Source organism: Gigantopelta aegis, chromosome 4 (genome assembly GCF_016097555.1).
Source record: "Gigantopelta aegis isolate Gae_Host chromosome 4, Gae_host_genome, whole genome shotgun sequence".
Classification (NCBI taxonomy): Eukaryota; Metazoa; Mollusca; class Gastropoda; order Neomphalida; family Peltospiridae; genus Gigantopelta; species Gigantopelta aegis.
This window is the reverse complement of record NC_054702.1, coordinates 64,023,168-64,044,171: the sequence shown is the minus strand read 5'-3', so window position 1 is coordinate 64,044,171 and position 21,004 is coordinate 64,023,168. Positions and strand designations below refer to the sequence as shown.

The 21,004-nt window shown below is 33.8% G+C and overlaps 1 protein-coding gene across 2 annotated transcripts; it reads right to left on the bottom strand.

The window, feature by feature from the left end:
- Positions 1 to 1,949: 1,949 nt before the first annotated feature.
- On the bottom strand, positions 1,950 to 15,288 carry LOC121370911 (serine/arginine-rich splicing factor 4-like). 2 transcript variants are annotated; one of them, XM_041496445.1, is made up of 9 exons: positions 15,216 to 15,265; positions 14,451 to 14,533; positions 11,140 to 11,266; positions 10,042 to 10,112; positions 9,193 to 9,360; positions 8,249 to 8,318; positions 4,347 to 4,420; positions 3,909 to 4,022; positions 1,950 to 3,320 (listed from the first exon to the last, which is right to left on the bottom strand). In XM_041496445.1, exons 2-9 carry the CDS (start codon positions 14,489 to 14,491, stop codon positions 3,014 to 3,016), a joined length of 972 nt encoding a protein of 323 aa, XP_041352379.1. In that variant the 5' UTR covers positions 14,492 to 14,533; positions 15,216 to 15,265; the 3' UTR covers positions 1,950 to 3,013. The 2 variants fall into 2 exon arrangements, with proteins under 2 accessions (XP_041352379.1, XP_041352380.1); XM_041496446.1 differs by lacking the exon at positions 14,451 to 14,533 and having other exon boundaries at positions 15,216 to 15,288.
- Positions 15,289 to 21,004: the final 5,716 nt, after the last annotated feature.

Below are 21,004 nucleotides of genomic sequence, written 5' to 3'. Positions count from 1 at the left end.
ATGTAATACACCAGGGTGGTAAAACAAACTATGAAGGAGTTTCCAAAGCGTCAGTTAAATCAATGTTGGAAAGCGACTAAAAGCGCTTAATGCGAAGACCAAATGTACGAATAGCATTTAACCTTGCATCAAACAACTTCATATATGTTATCAAACACAGCATCATGTGTTGGATGTTTTGGTAAAGATTTAATCTTGGCAGCATACTGCAGAGAAAGCTTGGCACGTCTAGCACCCAAACAAGATTCATGTGCATCAACGTACAAGCTCTCTACAGGAGATGTTCTAAATGCACCAAGACAAAGCCCAAGTCCCTGGTTGTGTATAGGATCTAGCATCTGCAAGTACGACTTGTGTGCCGACCCATACACAATGCATCCATAATCAAGTTTTGATCCAACTAAAGATCTATACAGACGGAGCATAACCTTTCGGTCTTCTCCCCATTCTGTATTACCAATAACTTTTAAAATATTAAGAGATTTCAAGCCCTTCTTTTTAACATATTTAAGATGGAGCACAAAAGATAGCTTCCTGTCAAATATAACCCCCAGAAATTTGGTCTCCTCCACAACTGGAATTGGATTTGTGTCCAAAAACAACTGTGGATCTAAGTGGAGACCTCTTTTCTGGCAGATAATACATACAAACCGTTTTTGCCTTTGAGAATCGAAAGCAATTGATAGTTGCCCATTGATTAAGTTTATTCAAACAAAGCTGTAACTTATGTTCAATGATACTCATATTGGACATCTATAGCAAATCTGAAAATCGACATATAACGAGCAATCCACACCAGGTGTTAAACACTGGGTGATGCGGTTAATTTTCATCTTGGTATAACTGATGAATGTCCACTTGCTGTATTCAACGATTAAACTTCCAACAATACAAGACAGTGATGTTAAATGTCAACAATTGCAGTGTGTTGATACTGCATTTTGAGCAAAGCATTGGTGGCACGATGCATGTGCATGTCGTTCTGTTGTGGGACGTCACAGTTGTCACTGTACTCTATTATTTCGATAGAACACCATTCTCGACATATTCCTCACATAATTTGCAGTTTTTACAAATGGGGCTATTTCAGTACTAATTATATCTTGGGGTGCTTAACTTTTTTCTTTGTGTATATATAAAACTGAAATGGAATGTATTGAAAATAAAAACAAACGTCCATTTCAGGTATCAGATTACAACTTGGTAAAAAACTGTTTTGTTTTGTTACATTTACCGTTATTAAAATGACCCAATTTTACTACCGACTGATGTTCTGAACATGGGGACAGAATCTAGCTCCACTAGTAGAGGTAAAATCCCCTCAGTGGAACCATTCTCAAATTAGTTCAACCCCCCCCCAAAAACTGCCCTCACAACTGTCATGTCATGTCTAGAGTGCATAGAAAAGATCACTTGCTAAGGGGAAAATGTAACAGGTACCCATGAAGACAGTCACATTCAATAGCCAAAGATTAAGTGTTGTTGATACACAAAGTAAACTTTTAAACAAGAAAATGTATTTTGTCATGTTTGGCAGCAAACTTAGAATATATTAATTCCACCACTAGTGACACAATATATACAACCTTGACCTATAGGTAAATAGCAAGTTAAGAAGCCCAAAATCTATAGAATAAACAGTGCAGCAAATGTTTACATTTACTTTTTTAAACCATACCCAACGACTTTACCTTCCACAGTACTTTATGGTCAAATACTTGTTACTTTTGATGGCCCTAGAACAGATAATTAGTATTAAAATCTGCCGTACCATTGGCTACTCTTTTTTCAATTAGCATCAAGGGATCTTATATATGCACAGATATAACACAACCTTTGTTAAACCAGTTCTGGACCCACCAATGGAGATAAATTAATGATCTATTTGAAGTAGAATAAATATCCATCATATAAAAATATTTTCAATAAAAATAATAATAAAACAGAACAACACTTTCTTGCAAATTTATTGACCATATTGGTGTCCATGAATACAGTGCACACACTAGAAATGAACTATACAAAGAGACAAAAACACATGAAATCATGAATGATGATTGTGATGAAGTGTCCAAAATGAGCAGACCACCACACAAGAGAAAGTTACTAAGAAAACCATTTTTAAAACTTCATACAGATCACACAATACACAACCAATGTCATGATGCTGTCATGATCCATCAACTTACAAATTCAGTATTTACAATTTGAGTTGATCTGGTTAATGTTGCTGCTAATTATCAATGCTGGAAAGGATGACAATTCCAGAGTAATTGCTAAGCTACACAGTGACACATACGTAAAAGTCGAATTTAAAATGTTACTAACATAATGCTGGAATCTTGACTAATAACACATTAAAAATGTTTTTAAAAAAATAATAATAAAAAAAAATGTTGCTTTGCAGATTTAAAAATAAGTAGTACTAAACAACTTACAGAGTACCGAAGTATATTTCTCATGGGAGAAAAAAAAATTGTCATTAAAAAAAAAAAAAAAAAAAAAAATCTCTCTAAAACCTTAAAAATAAAACATAGCGAGGTAGCCATTTGATTGTTGAGGTTAGTCAATCCTTAATCAAGTTATCAATATCTTGAATATAACCAATTTATCAGTCAAAATATATAGCATGAATCAGCATACCATGGGAATACTTCAGTCAAAACTGAAGAAATGCAATGGTTTAAACACATACAACAGATGAAAAACCCACAAAATGATAAATTGCCCATTATGTATGAATGATAGACACATCTACACCATCCAACAAGCGGTCTAAATCAAAAATACTTAACACATGCATGGAATTAGATGCATACACAATGCACATATGATAGGTTTTGAGTCTACAAATAATTTTTAACTTTCAGTAATAGCAGTTATTAACTATTACTTTCTGGATACAGATGCACCTAATTAGCACTGAGTTATGCTAATTATTTGGCATGAAAGTGAACGAGAATTTACTTTTTTATCTTTCATTTATCACTCAGGTCTTCAAATTTGCTCCTACTCAATCGTCTTTCTCATGTTCCTGAGCTTCTTCCCCATTAGCAACAGCATCTTTTACTGGGGAGCGAGACTTTGAACGAGAGAAGGATCGAGACCTAGATCGGGATCTTGATCGTGATTTGGAGTTCTGCTTTACTGGCGACTTGCTCTTTGACCTATCTTTTGTTTCTTTCTTGTCTCGTGACGCACTCCTGCTTCGACTACGACTGCGACTGCTTCGGCTTCTGCTGCGACTTCGCGATCGACTTCTAGATCTCCTGCTACGAGAACGAGATCGGCTGCGACTCTGGCTACGAGAGTACGATCGGCTGAAAAGAAAAGGATGCTTTAATAACACTTTGTATTGTTAAACGGGGCTTCTAGATTATGGTAGCCCTACTCCCATGGCCAGTGATATTCAGTGTTGGGATAGTAAATAACTACTATAACTAGCCCGACGACTAGTGGAAAAAAACTCCCGTCAAATGCTGCATTTAAGTCTTACTTTGTAAATATGAATATCCTGCCTCCTCTTGCCGCCCCCAATCTAAGAGGTTTTAAGCTCTATCTCCCTCTTTGGGTGACATATCTGATTATTACTATTAGTAAAATTGTATTTATTTAAAGTAGGGCTAGTGAATTTTTAATCATGGCTAGTAAATGTTTAAAATCACTGATCCTATTGCTAGTAGATATTTATAAAATTTTAGAAGGCCTGATGTTAAATATTATGGTATTATGGTATTTTGTCCAGCGAACAGAAATAACCTTTAAAAGTCATATAAAAAGCACACTTAGTATATGTTATGTACAATTAAGATTTTTTATACATAATAAATTATTATTAAATATGAATATATTAATGTAATCAGACATTATAAAAGCCCTGTATTTAAAAAAGTAAATTATTTGCATACCTTCTTCTTTTAGGTCGGTCTTCTATTAGTTTGATTTTTCTTCCATTGATCTCAGTGGCATCCAACTTTTCATAGGCATTCTTCATATCCGAATAGGTGGCAAACTCAACAACTCTGAAATAAGACAAAAATTTACCAGGCGTATTATAAAATAATGAATAACCCATTAAAACAACCAAGCCACTGTAGTGACCTATAAATGGCAAGCTATAAAGTTTCAATGCTAAATGGTACCAGCATCTTATGTTTTTATAATTTTTCACCAATAAAAAATATTTTTAAACAAGAACTATTTGTTAGATAAAAGACTTTTTAAAAAAGTCCAATGTTTATACCAAAATTAATAATACAAAGACATAAAAAAGGCCCTGAATTATTATAATTTTAGTTTGCTTGTGTGCACACATGATTATGCTGAACATTACAGAAATTACTCACCCTTCATTTCTGTGTTTCTTGTGGGCATCAGCGTAAGTAACCTCTCCAGCTTGTCGCATGTAATCTTTCAAGTCCTTAAAAAAATGAAACACTCATTAAAACAAAGTCACTTCTTGAAAAGGTAATAATATAACTATAAAAATATACCACTAAAATATAAGACAAATGTAATTTTAACATAGCACATTTTTTGAAAGAATAAAGTGAAATGTTTTTAGTTAATTAACAAGCAAGCAAATACCAAAACAAAGAAGCAAGTAAAAAAACCCCAAAAACCCTGTTAAAATCATTACTCAGGCAAGATTCATTTTATGCCGTTAAAAAACATTAAGAGATGGGTAGATTGGGGCTTTTTTTATTAATTACACCACTACAGCACATTGATTTATTAATTATCGCCTATTGGAAGTCAAAGATTTGGTAATTATGACAGTCTTGGAGGAGACCTGCTATATTTTTCCATTAGAAGTGAGTGATCTTATATGCACCATTCCACATACAGGAACCTACACCATAAAGCAGAACAGAATTTGGAGGAAAGTGATGATGAAAAGGAAACACTGTGCAAGAATGTAAAGTTCTATCCTGTTTTAGGATTTGACAAATGCAAGATTCATCAACTGAATGCAAGAGCACACCTGAGTTTATATTAATTTCTAAAACCATCAAAAAAGAGTTTAAAAACTAACCCGTGCTTTCTACCAAACTTCATTAATATTAATGGTTATATTGGACATTTTGCACATAATTTTCATTTCATATCTTGTAACAAAATCCCAAACCAGCTGAAACGTAGTGATATTGACATGACAAAGTTGATAGACATAAGTGATAAAAAAGCTGCTTTTTTAAAAACATTACCATTGAAAAATAAGTTTGCTCAAAAAATTTAATTGCAATCCAAATTGAATAAACATTTTAGGTGAATTGTAACGTTCACGACAGTCTAATTTTTGGGACCCGTATGCAGTACATTAGTAGTCACCGGTTCTTTTAAATTAAATATAATTCACACAAAAGACTTCTAGTGACCTAAGATTTAATAGCAATCTTTCTGCGTTTTCCCAGGAATGGGAGATTTTGACCAAATTTTTTTTATACAAAATTAAACCATTTAATGGATAAATAAATAAATAAATAAATAAATAAAAATGACAGAAATATTGTTTATTGAATAACAATTTTATTTAATTTGGATTATTCCGATTTAGACGATTCCTTTTTATCTTGTAATTTGAGAATTTCATTACAGATACCACGAATGTTCCCATACACTCACACCCCTGCCCCAACTATTTCTTGTTTTAAGTAATGAACTAGAGATAAGTGTCCTACATTCCATCAGTTGTAACATAACTGTTCATGTCATACATTTGGCCATGTATATCCACACACATTATATATTAGTTTATGGGATAGAAATGTTTACGTTTGTTTTGTTTAACGACACCACAATGAAGGAAGGAAATATTTTATTTAATGACACTCAACACATTTTATTTACGGTTATATGGCGTCAGACATATGGTTAAGATTGAGAGAGGAAACCCGCTGTCGCCACTTCATGGGCTACTCTTTTCGATTAGCAGCAAGGGATATTTTATATGCCCCATCCCACAGACAGGGTAGTACATACCACAGCCTTTGATATACCAACGACACCACAAAAGGGGATAGGAATTTTGACCAAATTGTAAACTTATCCTGTTATTTGCATTAAACAAAACCCCAACTATATCTTGCAAGATGGGTTCATCATATATTAAAGAAAATCTTAAACCTTCACTGGTAGTCATTGCACTGTAATACAATAATTAGAATATGCTAAATACATTATTGCAGCATTGCTTCGACTATTGAAAAAGAATAATTTAAAAAAATCAAACTATAAAAAAGAAAAACATGGGCTATTCCAGAAGGAAAAAGCAATGAAAATCAAAACTGAACTGTAATTAAAACATTGTTATTCTGACTCATTATTTTAATCTTTTACAGGCGACTGATGTATCTCAAGAATGTCAACAATGACATGCATTTAATCTTCACAACAGAAACTGGTATGAGTATTAACATGTTGGTTGATTAAGATAATAAATTGAACAAGGTAAAATACTACAGTGTGCGTGCGTATAAACCATATCCTGTTAATATGCTGGTTCATGTTTACCCGAGGATACAGTCCGGTTTCCAAAGTAAAAACACTGTCCGACGTACGGCGACACGGTGCCAAGAGGGCTCTGGCAATAAACAAGTCAGGGTCTCGAGTCTGTTGTGTGATTTTGCTTTTGAAATCGGATTGGGTCCTGAATATTACAGCGACTGACTTCTCACTACTGCTAATAATTGGCGACTTAGCCAACTTTCGGTGGAAAAAAATGCTAATTTCGCTCGCAAGATTAGGGCCTGGCGATGTGTTCAGTTTTCTACAAATTTACATTTCCATGCAGCAGGCAATACAATAGTGAAAAATAGTAACATTAGCGAGTACACAATTTGCTACTTGTCATGTAATCCAATAATTTCCATTCTGTCAAAAAAATAAAAGTTGAGCAAAGAAATTTGGACATTTCTCAGATAATTAACAAGTCTCTGCGATAAATTTCATTTAAATATACCATTTTTGTTTAGCCAATTACAAAAATTGAACTCTCTTCTGGAATAGCCCTATATTCATACAATACAAATATACGTTACAGATTCTGCATCAGTATGCACTGGAACACTAAACTGCATTTACCTTGCTTAAAAAATAAACTGAAAGGTCAAAGCAGGTAGATACCTATCAAAGCTTGTCTAATTGCCTCGGGCTGAATGTGCCAGAGTGCCGAACGTCTGGTTTGATCCTGCATCCTTCGAGTTCGATGTAAGATTACATCAGTAAACCCGCAAAGCCTAGCCCGCAGCTTGGTAGGAGGACACAAGAAGCCAAACAGTAATCAACCAGACCTTTTCTTTTTTAAGGGAGGAAGCCAGCCAGACAGACTCCTGACAATTATCTGAAATTCAAACTTCCCAACGCAAGCCAGCTCTCGAGGCCTGAACTGGGCTACGAACAATAGACTGGTACTGGGGCGCAAGAGACATGCTTCAAAAAACCAGACATCACTGGACGATAATAGAACCCAGTTGACCAATGAGACCCTGTTGATCGGTTCATACAATTCTGGTCCCCTGAAAGGTGGTCACTAGCCGAAGTGTGCAAGTGGATACCTCCCCTCAGAGACTGGCCTTCAATTCAGAGCGTCTGACCCAGTCATGATCTCATCAAGATATGCTGTCGGGGAAACAATGGCTTTTTATATTAGTTATAGCCAAATAACAGAGCAAAACAGCAAAACATATCTGATATAATATACTTTGAACATTACTTTGTATTATATAAAAAGGTGAAAACACCAATCAACTTTTGTATAATTAAAATTGAACACCTGTAAATGTTCATCTTTAAAATTACTTTTATTTATTTTACCCCCAATTCCACTATTCAATTTATTTAAGATCAATTCTTATCAGCAATGTGTCATTTATTTATATGAAATTATTTTTATTTAAAGTTAAAAAACGGACACAAGCAAATTTTGAAGATAAATAATATAACTTGCAGAAAATATTATACTCAAACCCCAGTCTAAATGGTGAAATCAGAAATAATGCAACATGGCAACCACCTCTACCCCCATTAGTTTAAATCACCCAAACATTTACAAATTCTAATTGTAAAAATGCATGTTAATATACAGAATGGAGGCTTTATCATGGACAAGGGAAATGAACTGAGATGACGGATCATATCAATTTACAGTACATGATAAACTTCAATAAAACAACGATAAAAAAGAAATTGTAAAAGAAAACCAATACTGAAAAAGCAAACTTTGCAATAATTTAACCCTCTTACATACCTGCCAGCTGACACGAGATGATAAATTTTCAACAATGATACGATATTCTGTTCTTGTTGGAGGACCATACCTGAGAAAGAAAAATCATAATATATTTAGAATAAAACACAAACCTTTTACCAATCTAAGCATAGACCAAAATCGCTCTTATAAATCAAGGTAACAACAATAATAGATATGAACCAGCACATCAAAAATTCTATCCTAAATTCAATGCACATGTATTTTCATTGGGAGCAGGTCAACTCGCCCCAAAACCAACTTGCCCCAGCAGTTAGTCAACTCGCCCCCACACTATTTAAGCAATTCATATCAATTAATACATCAATAATAATAATACAGTAATAATGTACATTAAATATTGTTGAATATGCACACCAGTCGGTGAGTCCAAAAGCCTTGCCTGATCATTCCTTTACGGAAATATGCAACAAATTCACAAACGTCGTTAAAATAAGCTTGAAAGTTCATTGTAATAATTAGATTATTATTTATCCGATATTAAGATATAAAACCATTTTGTAAATGGTCGCAATAGCAGAGTTTCACTGTAATATTAATAAATAAAATGACATCCAAGTTGTAGACATCAATTTTTATTTTGTTACATTTATGGCTAGTTGTGCAAACACTGGGGCGAGATGACCAAAAACTGGGCCGAGTTAATAGGGGGCGAGTTGACCAGCATTCTTTTCATTCAGCCAAGCACTCATAAAACATTAACACACTATGTACTCATCAAACATTTAAAACAGCTCCTCTACAACAATCCAGACAATTTTTTTTAAATTACATGAATATGTATGATGATTAAATTTTTGAGGTCAATGTTAAAAAAAAAATATTAAAAAAAAAAAAAAACCCATCTTGACAGCTACAACTCGTTTCCATTAAAGAGATTAATCATGACTAAAAATAACAGGAAGGTATATAGTGTTAGGTACTTGTTCCGTCTTGATCCTGAACCACCTCCTCCTCCGCCTCCTCCTCCCCCTCCACCACCACCACCACCACCACCACCTCCTCCTCCACGCCTTCGTCCATAACCTCCCCTATCTCGGTCTCGGAAAGAATCTTCTCCTCTTGGTCCTCGAGCATGCTCAACTACCACACTGGAATCAACAAGACACTAGACACATAAATTTTAATACATAATTCATTATCAACAAACTAACCGACCAAGAAATTTCAATCCATACTGTTCACAAAAAAAAGAGTAGTAGTTAACATCATGTTTGCATGTGAGCAACTTGTCCTGAATTTTCTAAAAGTGGGTGGGATACAGCTCAGTCAGTAGAGTGCTAGTCTGAGATCCTTGGGTCAAAGGACCACTCTCTCAGTGTACCCATTCTCTTGTTTGGGACAAATACAAGCCAAGGGTTTAAAATGGATTACAAATTTAAAATAAATAAATAACAGATCAAATTGTGTTTCAACTGTACTGATTTTGAGAATATGCTGCGGACTGGTAACAAAAATAGCACTTATGCAGACAATCATATACTGATCATATCACAATAACACAAGATTTCTTTTAAATTACTGTACAACTGACCACAACTGGTATAGAGCAACAACAAAAAGCTTGAAGTACAGAATTCTTCCTAGAACATTATGAATGATGGAAATTCAAATAACATAGCAAAGAATATTGGCGAGTTGTTTAGTGCAAAATTTGTGACTATCTGTGCCTAAAATTGTAGGCAGAACCCAAATATTGTATGCCTAATTCAATGGTGGAAACATTCAGTAGTAGGAGCATGAAATCTTAGATTTATTTATTTGTATTGTACCGTTCTCCACAAAGGTCTTTTCCATTTAACTCATACACTGCATCATCTGCATCTCTATAATCTTCAAATTCCTGAAAGATAATTTTTTTTTATAAAATGTGGAAAACATTTTCACCTTTTACAAAGCTAAATTTAAAATATGTTTTAGTTTAAGGACACCACTAGAACACATTAATTCTTTTTTTTTAAAGACGAAATGGAAAAGCGCATTTACGCATAGCTCACATACCTGAATTTAACAAACATCTTACTCACATATATGTGAAGTCTTGTATCTTTATTAAATTTATACTTTGTGAATGGAAGAAAAATTACACAGGTCTCTGAAAATTTTGAGCCAATTGTTTCGTTCATGCAACTCTTAATTTGCGTAACCTATTTTTGGTTCGCAGAAAATTTGGAGCACCATTTACAGATTACGCAAAAAAAGAAAGAAAGGATGTTTTATTTAACGACACACTCAACACATTTTATTTACGGTTATATGGCATCAGACATATGGTTAAGGACCACACAGATTTTGAGTGGAAACCCGCTGTCGCCACCACATGGGCTACTCTTTCCGATTAGCAGCAAGGGATCTTTTATTTGCGCTTCCCACAGGCAGGATAGCACAAACCATGGCCTTTGTTGAACCAGTTATGGATCACTGGTCGGTGCCATTGAGCCTTGCGGAGCACTCACTCAGGGTTTGGAGTCAGTATCTGGATGAAAAATCCCATGCCTCGACTGGGATCCCAACCAAGTACCTACCAGCCTGTAAACCGATGGTCTAACACGACGCCACCGAGGCCGGTATAGATTACGCAAAAAGGAAATGGGTTACCCAATTTATTTCTGCATAACCGATTAATGGGTCACGCAGATTTTCAATTCTCAGAGGCCTAATTACTTCATCTATACCATACTCACTAATAACTCATATTTATCAATATTCCTAATTTTATTAACAACCAAAACTGTTACTAATATTAATGTAATCAATATGTAGCAAAATTCTGATGTAAACTAACAGTTTGGAGCATGGCATGTCTATATTTACAGACAACCAATGTGTCATTTCTAGGAAATATTAAAAAAATAAGCACAAATACAAACCACAAATCCGTATCCATTCTTTAGCATCACATCCCTGATTCTTCCATAGCCTCGAAAAAATCTTTCTACATCTTTTTCTCGTGCATGGTATGAAAGTCTTCCAATAAACACACGTGTACCCATTTTGCTGCAAAATTTAAAAACGAAAGTTACAAAATGCAAACAAATTATGATTCTGGGATTCGCGGAAGCATAGTATCAGGTTAAAAGATACATGCTTTCCCAGTGTTCGAGATTAAAAATTTTGGGCAGTATTCCAGTTGGATACTAACATTTCAAAATCTGGTATCCCACCTGAGAATTTAGTATCCCACTTGAATGAAATTCATAAATAACATTGTAACAAACTTGGATGGTATCCCGGTGGGATACTGGGTTATTGAAGTCTGGTATCCAAAATTAAATTCTGGTATCCCTAGGATATCGGGATACTGTTAATCTCAAACATTGCTTCTATCCTAATAAGTGGAATGTGTCTTATTGTACTGATCATTTCATGATATCTGTCTGCAGGGATCGTAGTCATAACGGCCCCAGTACTAAACGGCCTTAACAATAATTGGTCAAAACGACCAAAGTGAAAAAGTCAAAACAGCCCTTAACAAAAGTCAAGATGGCCTTAGATATAATACTTTAAAAATGTATTTCATCTACACAAGTGTCAAGAAATATAACTGTGCAAAGACAGTTTTTATAGTACGGTCTCGCATATTATCTGCGTCTTATTTATGTTTGAATAAACAAAGAGTTTAAAATCTACATATGTGGTTAGTGTACTAGTACATCTGTGTTAATATGTAGATTTTAAGTACAGGTAAGTTTTGGAGAAACATGAATAGTTATTATTATAACCATTCCAAACACATCTCCCGAGCCATTATACAAGTTGATGCAGGAGAAGACAATTGGACGTCATCTCCGGACATCTGCGTGCAGAAGCCAGCAGGAGCTCTTCCGCAACTAGACATAGTATAAAGATGGGGATACGAGTCCTGCTGAGCTTCTGAATGCTTGTGCCACATTAAATGGACCTACGCGTTCTGAAGGGTCCAGCCAGCATTGAAATTTAAATTCAGTGACTTTATTTCTGAAATGTCTTTATATTGAGCTGTTGTCTGTGTGTATTATATTTTGATTATCGTATGCAGATGATATAGTCTTACTGAGCTTATAATGAACTTATAATGAGCTGTTGTGTGTGTATATTATTTTCATTATTATTTAAGAATTGAATGTTATATTTCTGACGTTCATGCGATGATAAACACCAGAACAGTTTTACACACTGCCGTTCATACATAAATGTGTAGGCTAAAACGGTTTTGGTGTTTATTATCGCATGAACGTCAAAAATATAACGTTCAATTGTTATAATTCCAAATGCATTAATATTGCCATTATACCAAACTATATTAAAAAAAACAATCAAACTCTATTCAACAATGATTTACAACTGTTTCAATACACAAATAAGAGAATTCCCTTAGAAAGTTACATCCTCGGGGATTTCGTTGTTGACGTAATCGATAAAAAGTAGATATGGTAATAACATTCTGTTTTTATTTGTTTATCGAAAAAGTGGTTTTCGCGTTCATCAAATGAACGTTGGTTTTTTAGATCACGTGATAGCGTTTTAACCAATCCAGAAGCCTATTACAAAACAGTAATTATAAAATGGCATTATATGCAGATGATAGTGTTATTGAGCTTATAATGAACGTATAATGAGCTGGTGTGTGTGTATATTTTTATTATCGTATACAAATGATATTGTTAGTTAGTTAGTTAGAAAATTTGAAGTGCCCTGGAAAAAAAAAATGTTTAGCAGGTGAATACAATGCATTTATTGGTTTTTAGTGGGTAACGTAATATCTTGCTCAAAATCAAAGGGACCGACACCAAAGCGTGGTACAATAATTATTAAATTAATTGGGGATAGGCACGTTGCAGCCTTTTCAAATACAAGGTCAATTGGTGGTCTTAATTATAAGTAAATTGGGGGACATGCCCGTTGTGGCCCCTGGGTGAGCAGCGCCACTAGGAACTCGTTCAGACGATATGCACTCACCCGGAAAACCTAGATGGTCCACTAACCCTCCCCCCCACTTTCTCTGATTGAATTCAGTGTTGTTAAATAAAATGTTAATTGGTGGTCTTAATTACAATAGTATATTGCATTGGGTAGGCTAATAAATTGTTACCAGTGATTCCGCTGTTTTGGTTGTTTTTATATATTTTTTTTTTAACTGTAGGGCTCGACCTTAGCGGTAGCCCGGGCTATTTTGGCTACCGATTTCTCACTCGGACTACCAGTTGTCTAACCCTGGTAGTCCGCCAGGCTACCAAATGTTTTGGCATGTCCAGTCACTCAACAATCAACGTATCTGAAATTCCACCTTTCATGTGCGCACTATCTGCTGTCAGGAGTCGCTGTAACTGTTAATTTCTCCCCTAGTGTAACCCACAGGTGGCGGTTGCGCAATATGATTTAGTGAAATAAAGGAGTATATTTGCCAGTGGTAGGATTTTTTTTTAAACATAGCTGACCAAAACAAATAATTTGATGTAATCCAGCGGCCAGATATATCTAGTTCATACGGGTCATAACCTCGCTAAAAATGATATCTGACCTTGTCACGTGATAACACAAACACACATGGCGATCTCCTATCTGGGCTAATTGGCTTTCGGCATTTACAAGTTTATTGTCATCAATAAAAAACGCTATTGTTTTGGAATAAAGGCAAGTTTGGCTGAGATTCTTCAAAATTACACCTATTAAAATAATTGCAGCCATATTAAAATATGCAATATCGATCTGAAAATCGTACGATTGGCAGACAGCCGAGTTCTACTCGTGAAAACCGTATGAAGTGTTTCAATAATATTTTGTAAGCCTTCATTACGAGATTAGGCCTAAAACAATAAATAATAATAACAACAATAAATACTATTGTGTATTTCTGGAATCGTACCAAACAAGTCGGTTGTTTTGTTTATTTGCTCATGATTTACAAAAACCCACCCTAAAACGTTTAAATAAAAAGAAATTATTTTTCTTTTAAAGAACTTTGTGGGGGCTACCAATTTTTACTAAGGGCTACTAGATTTTATAACGTGGTAGCCCGGTGCTACCACTGAAAAAATTTAAGGTCAAGGCCTGAACTGCCTATGATATAGGCTATATTGATTACTAATGGGAATTAATTTAACGTGATAGTACCTATTGGCCGTTCTGACCATTTCTTTTGGCAGTTTTGACCATTTTCTTTGGCCATTTTAAACTTTTTTCTTTGGCCGTTTCGACTTACATGTTCTGGTCTGTTTCATCACGGGGCCGTTTTGACTGCATACTGTCTGCAGTGCTAGCTCTGGCACTCACCAAATTGGTCAACTGCAAATTTTAGGAATAATTGGCAAATTTAATATTTTGTTGGTAAATAACTATGGAACCAATAACTGTGGTTTTGCATTTTTAAAAGATACTTTAGTAAAATGTTTTGCTTATCCAGAGCTAGCCTTGGTCGGAACAAAATTATGTGGGGAAAAAATCTAAGGAAATTAATGGTAGATTAATTTATTGTAGGCCTAGTTAACAATGTGGGGTTCAGACTTCAATTTTTATTTATATGTCATCAGCCTCTAAGCATAATTGCCCAACTTTTTTTTTTTTTTTTTTACAAATGGCTTCCTTGTATTCTAAAAATAGATATGAATTAAATAATGATGTTACTTTGTAGGTATAAAGATTTTTTCTTAATGTTTTGTATTTTTGGTTAAAAAAAAATTAAATGGTTCAACTCATTTACATTTCGCTCATCAAAAAGTACACATAAAACATTAAAGCGTTTGAAAAATAATACTTGAAGAGTTGTCTTCCCTGCATTAAAATGGCGACCGAAAATCGAGCATTCTGAAATATGAACCACATATAAAATACTACTTTACAAAACCTACAAAAAGACAATCAGTTAAGTATAATGATAAAAAGGAAAAACGTGAAATGTATTAATATTTGTTCGTTAATCTACAACAGATTTTTTTCCAAATTTCAAAACAAACTCTCAAAACCATACCACTTGCTAAATGAAAAACAGGTCGGTAGAAAGCTGCGCGCGCATCCTCACTAATCCGCTTGGTGCGTGTTCAAGGTCTCAAACTATAGTTTATAGATTTTGTGACCCGGTGTTTAACATATTTGCGAGATTTTTTAAATAATAATAATTATTATTTATTTATTTTACATATTGAAATAATAAAGTCCCTGACGCATTATAAATATAACACTGCATAAGTGGCCGTTAGATATAATTTAACTTACGACTTTAAAACAGTATCTAAAGACTTGAAAACGAGCGAAAGTGAGTTGGAAACGTTTCTGTTTCTTGCATATCCTCATATTCCCCATATTCCTCATAATCCCCATATAAACCTGGGCACGTGCTTATAAAATTGTCGTTGCCATGACTTTAAAATCTTAGATTCTATTAGGTTAATAGACCTCAAGACTAGATTCTATTTTAAAAGTTTAATTATAAGCACCAGGGCCCCGTTCCACAACACGATATTAGCCCTAAGATCACCTTACGTGCATAGCTACCTTATGCACTAAGGTGATCTTAGTCCTAAGATCGCTTCGTGGAACGGAGCCCTGGTTAGGTTAAAACAATTTTAAACGTATAATTTTCACTTATGCACGTAGGCTATATAATTACACAATTGTTATCATAAATAACGAATGATGTTCTCACTAATGTGTAGCCTAAGAAATGATTTCAACCGATTGTATCATCGAATGTTCACCCAACCGATTCCCAAGAAAAACATTTAAAACAACCAATTCAAGGAGAAAGACATATTCATTACCAATACGTTTCTTGGACATGCAAATAAAATGACGAACAGTTTTTGATTACCAATAATGAAGTTCTGTACAATATATATTTTTCACTTTACCCTTGTTTGTCTATGCTGCTTTCAAACGTAAATTCCATGTAGATACATTAAAAGAGAACACAACACCGATGATGCATTGCGAGGAATAAATTGTGCACGGACTCTACTTAGTCTTCTTATGCTCATGAATATACAACTGTTCGTCTCAATTATCCTGTTGTTCGCTGTTAGTTACCATGACAAAACAAATAACTCCCTGTTTAATTATCTAAATGAGTTAATGGTGACACGCCTAATGACCGTAATTGGTTGGAAGCTAATATAATTAGACGAATACTTTAAATCCAGCTAGGTATAATTATAGCCTATACAAATTGAGGTAGCGTGCATACTTAAGTGGCAACGAATTTTAATTACTGGCACCGACATACGTGGGTTATTCCAAGGAAGTGACATGTAGAAATTAGATATTCAGCCACGTGTGCAGGATTTTATGCAGGAATGGGTCTAGACTCGCTTGATGTTTAAAAAGGGTGTGAAGTGAAGAGGAACGAATTATTCTTTGAATGGTCTCTAATGCTATTCCCCAGCATCCAAATAAATACAGCTGCATGTTTTTAATCCGTTTTAAAGACGAGTTTTACCGGGTTCTCTTACATCTTTGTATATAGGCCTATATTTATATGATCTACAACGGTTTCTTTTTTTTTCTTATTCACGTCTCATGTGACATTAATTTCGGTGTGTTGTTCACAAATTCGTCTGGCACCTACATTTATCAAAATTTTATCTGGAGACAAATTTAAATGTTCTGAAATGTCACATCTGGTCAGTATAATAATGCTAGAAAGTAATTAATGAATTACCTACAAGGGTGAGATGGGGCACGATTACCCCCCCCCCCCCACCCCCTTCAATCACAGCTATTTAATTTTAAACCTTATATATTTGCCAGTCGCCCCAATGACCAAGTCTCTATAAAATCCTGGCTACACCAACAGATTTAACCTTGGATAAAAATTTAAGTTTTATTTGATTATTAGTAATCCTAAGAAAGGCTTTCTTTGAGTTGTGCAATCACTTGACGATGCCCTCCTGAACGTGCTCCAGGTTTACCCGGAGTGTGTGCGTGCATGTGTATGTATTTTGGCATAAAGGAAAAAGGAAATTAAACAAATACAACAACAAAAAGATGAAGAAAAGTAAAATAATAATAAAAGGAAAGTCATGATTAAAGAAACAGCACATTCATGGGAGCAGGTTCTATTTTGCCTGGGCTTAGGTTTTGATTTGTCCACCAGATCTTGTAAGTGCCAGTCCTATGGATATGTCGTTGACAAGTGCAGCTTTAATAGCCAATGGCCTGACACATTGGAAGTCATATTATTAATACATCCTTTTGACGCTTTTGTATTGGAAATGACGAGTGTGATGTTTACATCGCTTGACTGACCGCAAGCGTGAATCTAGGGTCTTAAGAAAAACGTAGATTAAACTAGTTAAAACTCCTCTAAACCAGATATTCACTAGATTAAGTAAAAAGTCTGGTTTTACAAGGTTTTCCCGTTTAGACAGATTCTGTTGTATTTCTATAGTACAGTATTTTAAAAAGGCCTGTGAAATACATCCAGTTTGGAGGGAATTCCAGTTTACCAATGGTCCAGTTTTTACAGGTTTCACTAGTTATATATATTTTTTAAATTGTCAATAGCAGAAAGCACTTTAGAACAGATGATTTCAGACAACTGAAAAAAAAACAGGAGAGAGGAATCCTGTTTTAAGTTTGTTTATTTAAATAAAAATGAATGAAAAACAAAGACCACGATTTGAACGAAGGCAGTTTATTTTCAGCAGATGTTTGTCTTTGTCATTATAAAATCAAATAAAATGTCTGCATTTCTTTTTTCTGTTTGTATGTCGTGTTTGCTTGTATAGATGAGAAATGTGTGATAGCTGCTGGTGAGAACTCATCATTACATCATGTTACAATAAGAAATACACATATAAAATCACGACATGTATGGATTAAAACCATCCACTAACAATAGTAGAATAAATGTTTGGATATCTAACAATTTTCAAGCTGTCTTCCATGAAGGGACTTGCTGTAAATAGAATCATGCATAATAAACATTTCCTGATGCTAAATCTGTTGCAATACTATATACAATATCCTAATTAATATCATAAATCAGTTCATTAATATTCACCGATTTAGTCTTTATTAAGCATTTAAGGTATTTCTAATACACATGTACATGTATTTGTAAATTACTTCCAACTAATGAGGAAAAATTAATTATTCATTACTGCTGACGACATTACCAGTTATATAAACAACAAGTGAGACATAAAAAGTATGGTAGTGCAAATAAAAAATACTATTAAATTAGACCCACACAACAATTATCTGTGACTTACACACTATACTAAAAAGTGTTAATGTTCTGTAAGCAATATCTAAAACAAAGATATTAGCAATTTTTGTTTAATAACAAAAGCTTTCTTCAAATTAAATGAAATAAAAAACAATGCAAACAATATAAATGTAATGTTAATAACTCTAAAGGAAAAACAAAAACAAAACAACAGACCTTGAAACCGGTCATTAGGTACCAACATTGCTAACTAGTTTGTTCTATTATTTACTTTTTAAACATAATAAAATAAGCAGTTGGGACAATCTCCTAGCAAATATTTTCTAAATGCAAGTACATTTGTGTAATTGGGAGAAAATAGGGGTGAAATACCATAATCCGACAGTTCACATTATGGTATCTTAAAAAAACATTTTTTAAACTGCACAAATACAATAGTTTAACATATAGTTTAATTTTATATATATATATATATATATATATATATATATATATATATATATATATATATATATTATCTAGCATATCCAGTGTAATCAAAGTATGTGATATTTTTCAGATCACATACTTTCAGAATTTGATAACTTTACAAATTAGATGTAAATTAATCGAGGTCGCTGCATTATGTATATTGATATTTAAGCAAATGTACCACAGTGTAATTGACATACGCATTCATAGTCATCATTCAAACACATTTCAATAGTAATCTTACACTGAAAGCTGTCTAGCATTCAGAAAACAAAAAACTTTAACCACTAGTTTATTTTTATGTAAGGATATCCAAAATGACGTCCGACGTCATTTCCATTCAAAAAGACAACACATCACATGTTCTCAAGTCATTTGAATATCTAGTAATGGCCAGAGGCTCGCATAATACAATTTTATTCCTAATATATGATATTGACGATACTGAAAAACACTGGTAATAACCTCTCTCTCTACATATATATATATATTAAAAACTGTCTTTCATAAATGAAAATTATGACATATAGTTGAATTATCTTGGGTAACTGACCAGACTAAATCATTACATTGGTTTTGCAACCATTACAATGAGAGCACCCTTTTTTTCCTTTTGACCATTTACTAATGCTTACACTGTATCCAGTTAAATATCTTGATTACATTATTCTGAAGTCACATTTTTCTATCACTTTTGAATCAATAAATCATCAAAAACAATTGGCTTTTTCCAAGTCTCATAGAAAGCTTTCATTTTTTCCTACTAACTGGAAATCCTCAAATTTATTTTCCCAGCATATTTTGTACATTTGGGGATTATTCAACATTCCCACTTTTCTAGAGCTTTAAAACTTACTAAACATTCTCACTCATGTTTCAATTTTCAGTTTTCTGTCAACTCTCGTCATATTTCATCTTAATCTTTTTTTTTTAAACTAAATATTATTCATGTCACTGAATTTCATTCTCGATTTTTTTTTTTTTTTTTTTTTTAGCCAATCTTGGTTAAAAGCTATTATTAAAAATGCATTTTTACCTTAGATGAGACACAAATTCCAAAATTACACTTGAGGCAATTATACAAGCAAATCAAGGTTGCAACTCTTTATTTAGCACAAGATTATGGGCCAACATCTTCCTGATAGCTCACTTTTTTTCTTCTACAACCCTAGTTTATGGAAACAAAAACTTATAGAAGATTTAAGGATCATTTTAAGTGACACTGTCCAAATGCTTAATGTAACAAAATTAAGATTATCATTTGGGAGATGAAAAAAATGGCCATTACTAATGGCTGCTTCAGGTTTGTCGGTCTGTATATATTATAAATCTATATGTACTATTAACACTGGAATCGACATCATTTTGTGTTCAGAAAATTATGTCCTTTTTTTTTCTTGAATACCACTGTGAATTACCGTATTTGACCGGAAATAAGCCCAGGGGGCCAAGACAACTCATTGTGAGCTTAGCATGGGGTGGGCTTATTCCCAGACAAGGGGCCAGTTTTGTTGAGAAAAAAAAATGATAATAATTAAAATAAATAATAATAATTAAATGAACTAGGAAGAAAACAAAAAACGTTCAGTAGCATATAGCATATCTATTAATTAGTGTTCCATTTGTTATTAATAAATAATAATTGTTTATTAATTAAATTGTTTTTTCTTTTTACTAGTATCTAATTATCAGAAACACACCTTCTATGTTACAATTACTTACCAGTGAGGTTTATTTACATCCAAAATTTAATGCTGAGAAGACTTAAAACAACATCAATTAACAACAAACTCAATAGCGTACACACGTTTCTGACACTGGCAGCCAGCTTACACTACAAAAAATTGTCAATCTAAGGTCATTGTTCTTAGCCAATCAAAATATGGTATTTGCTTAATTAGCATTAACTGCGGACCCAGTGTGGTGGTAAAAATAGACATTGGTTTTTAGTTCATACTTGGGCTTGGATACTTCAAAGAAATACTGCAAGCATGAAATTGAAAACAATGTTACACACTGTTATTGTTAGACTGCTAAATCTCACTGGTGGGTAAAATATTGTGTTACATTTGTGTTTAATTATCTGCAGGAGGTATGACCTTTTAAATGAACTTTGAGCA

Bases quoted from the DNA above. Each gene is read 5' to 3' on its own strand.
- LOC121370911 (XM_041496445.1), bottom strand. From the start codon at position 14,491: ATGCAGTCAAAACGGCCCCGTGATGAAACAGACCAGAACAT. The intron at 4,023-4,346 runs GTGAGTAATTTC...GTCTTATTTCAG, and splicing joins AAGAAACACAGAAATGAAGG to AGTTGTTGAGTTTGCCACCT. The intron at 3,321-3,908 runs GTATGCAAATAA...TTTTCTTTTCAG, and splicing joins GACCGACCTAAAAGAAGAAG to CCGATCGTACTCTCGTAGCC.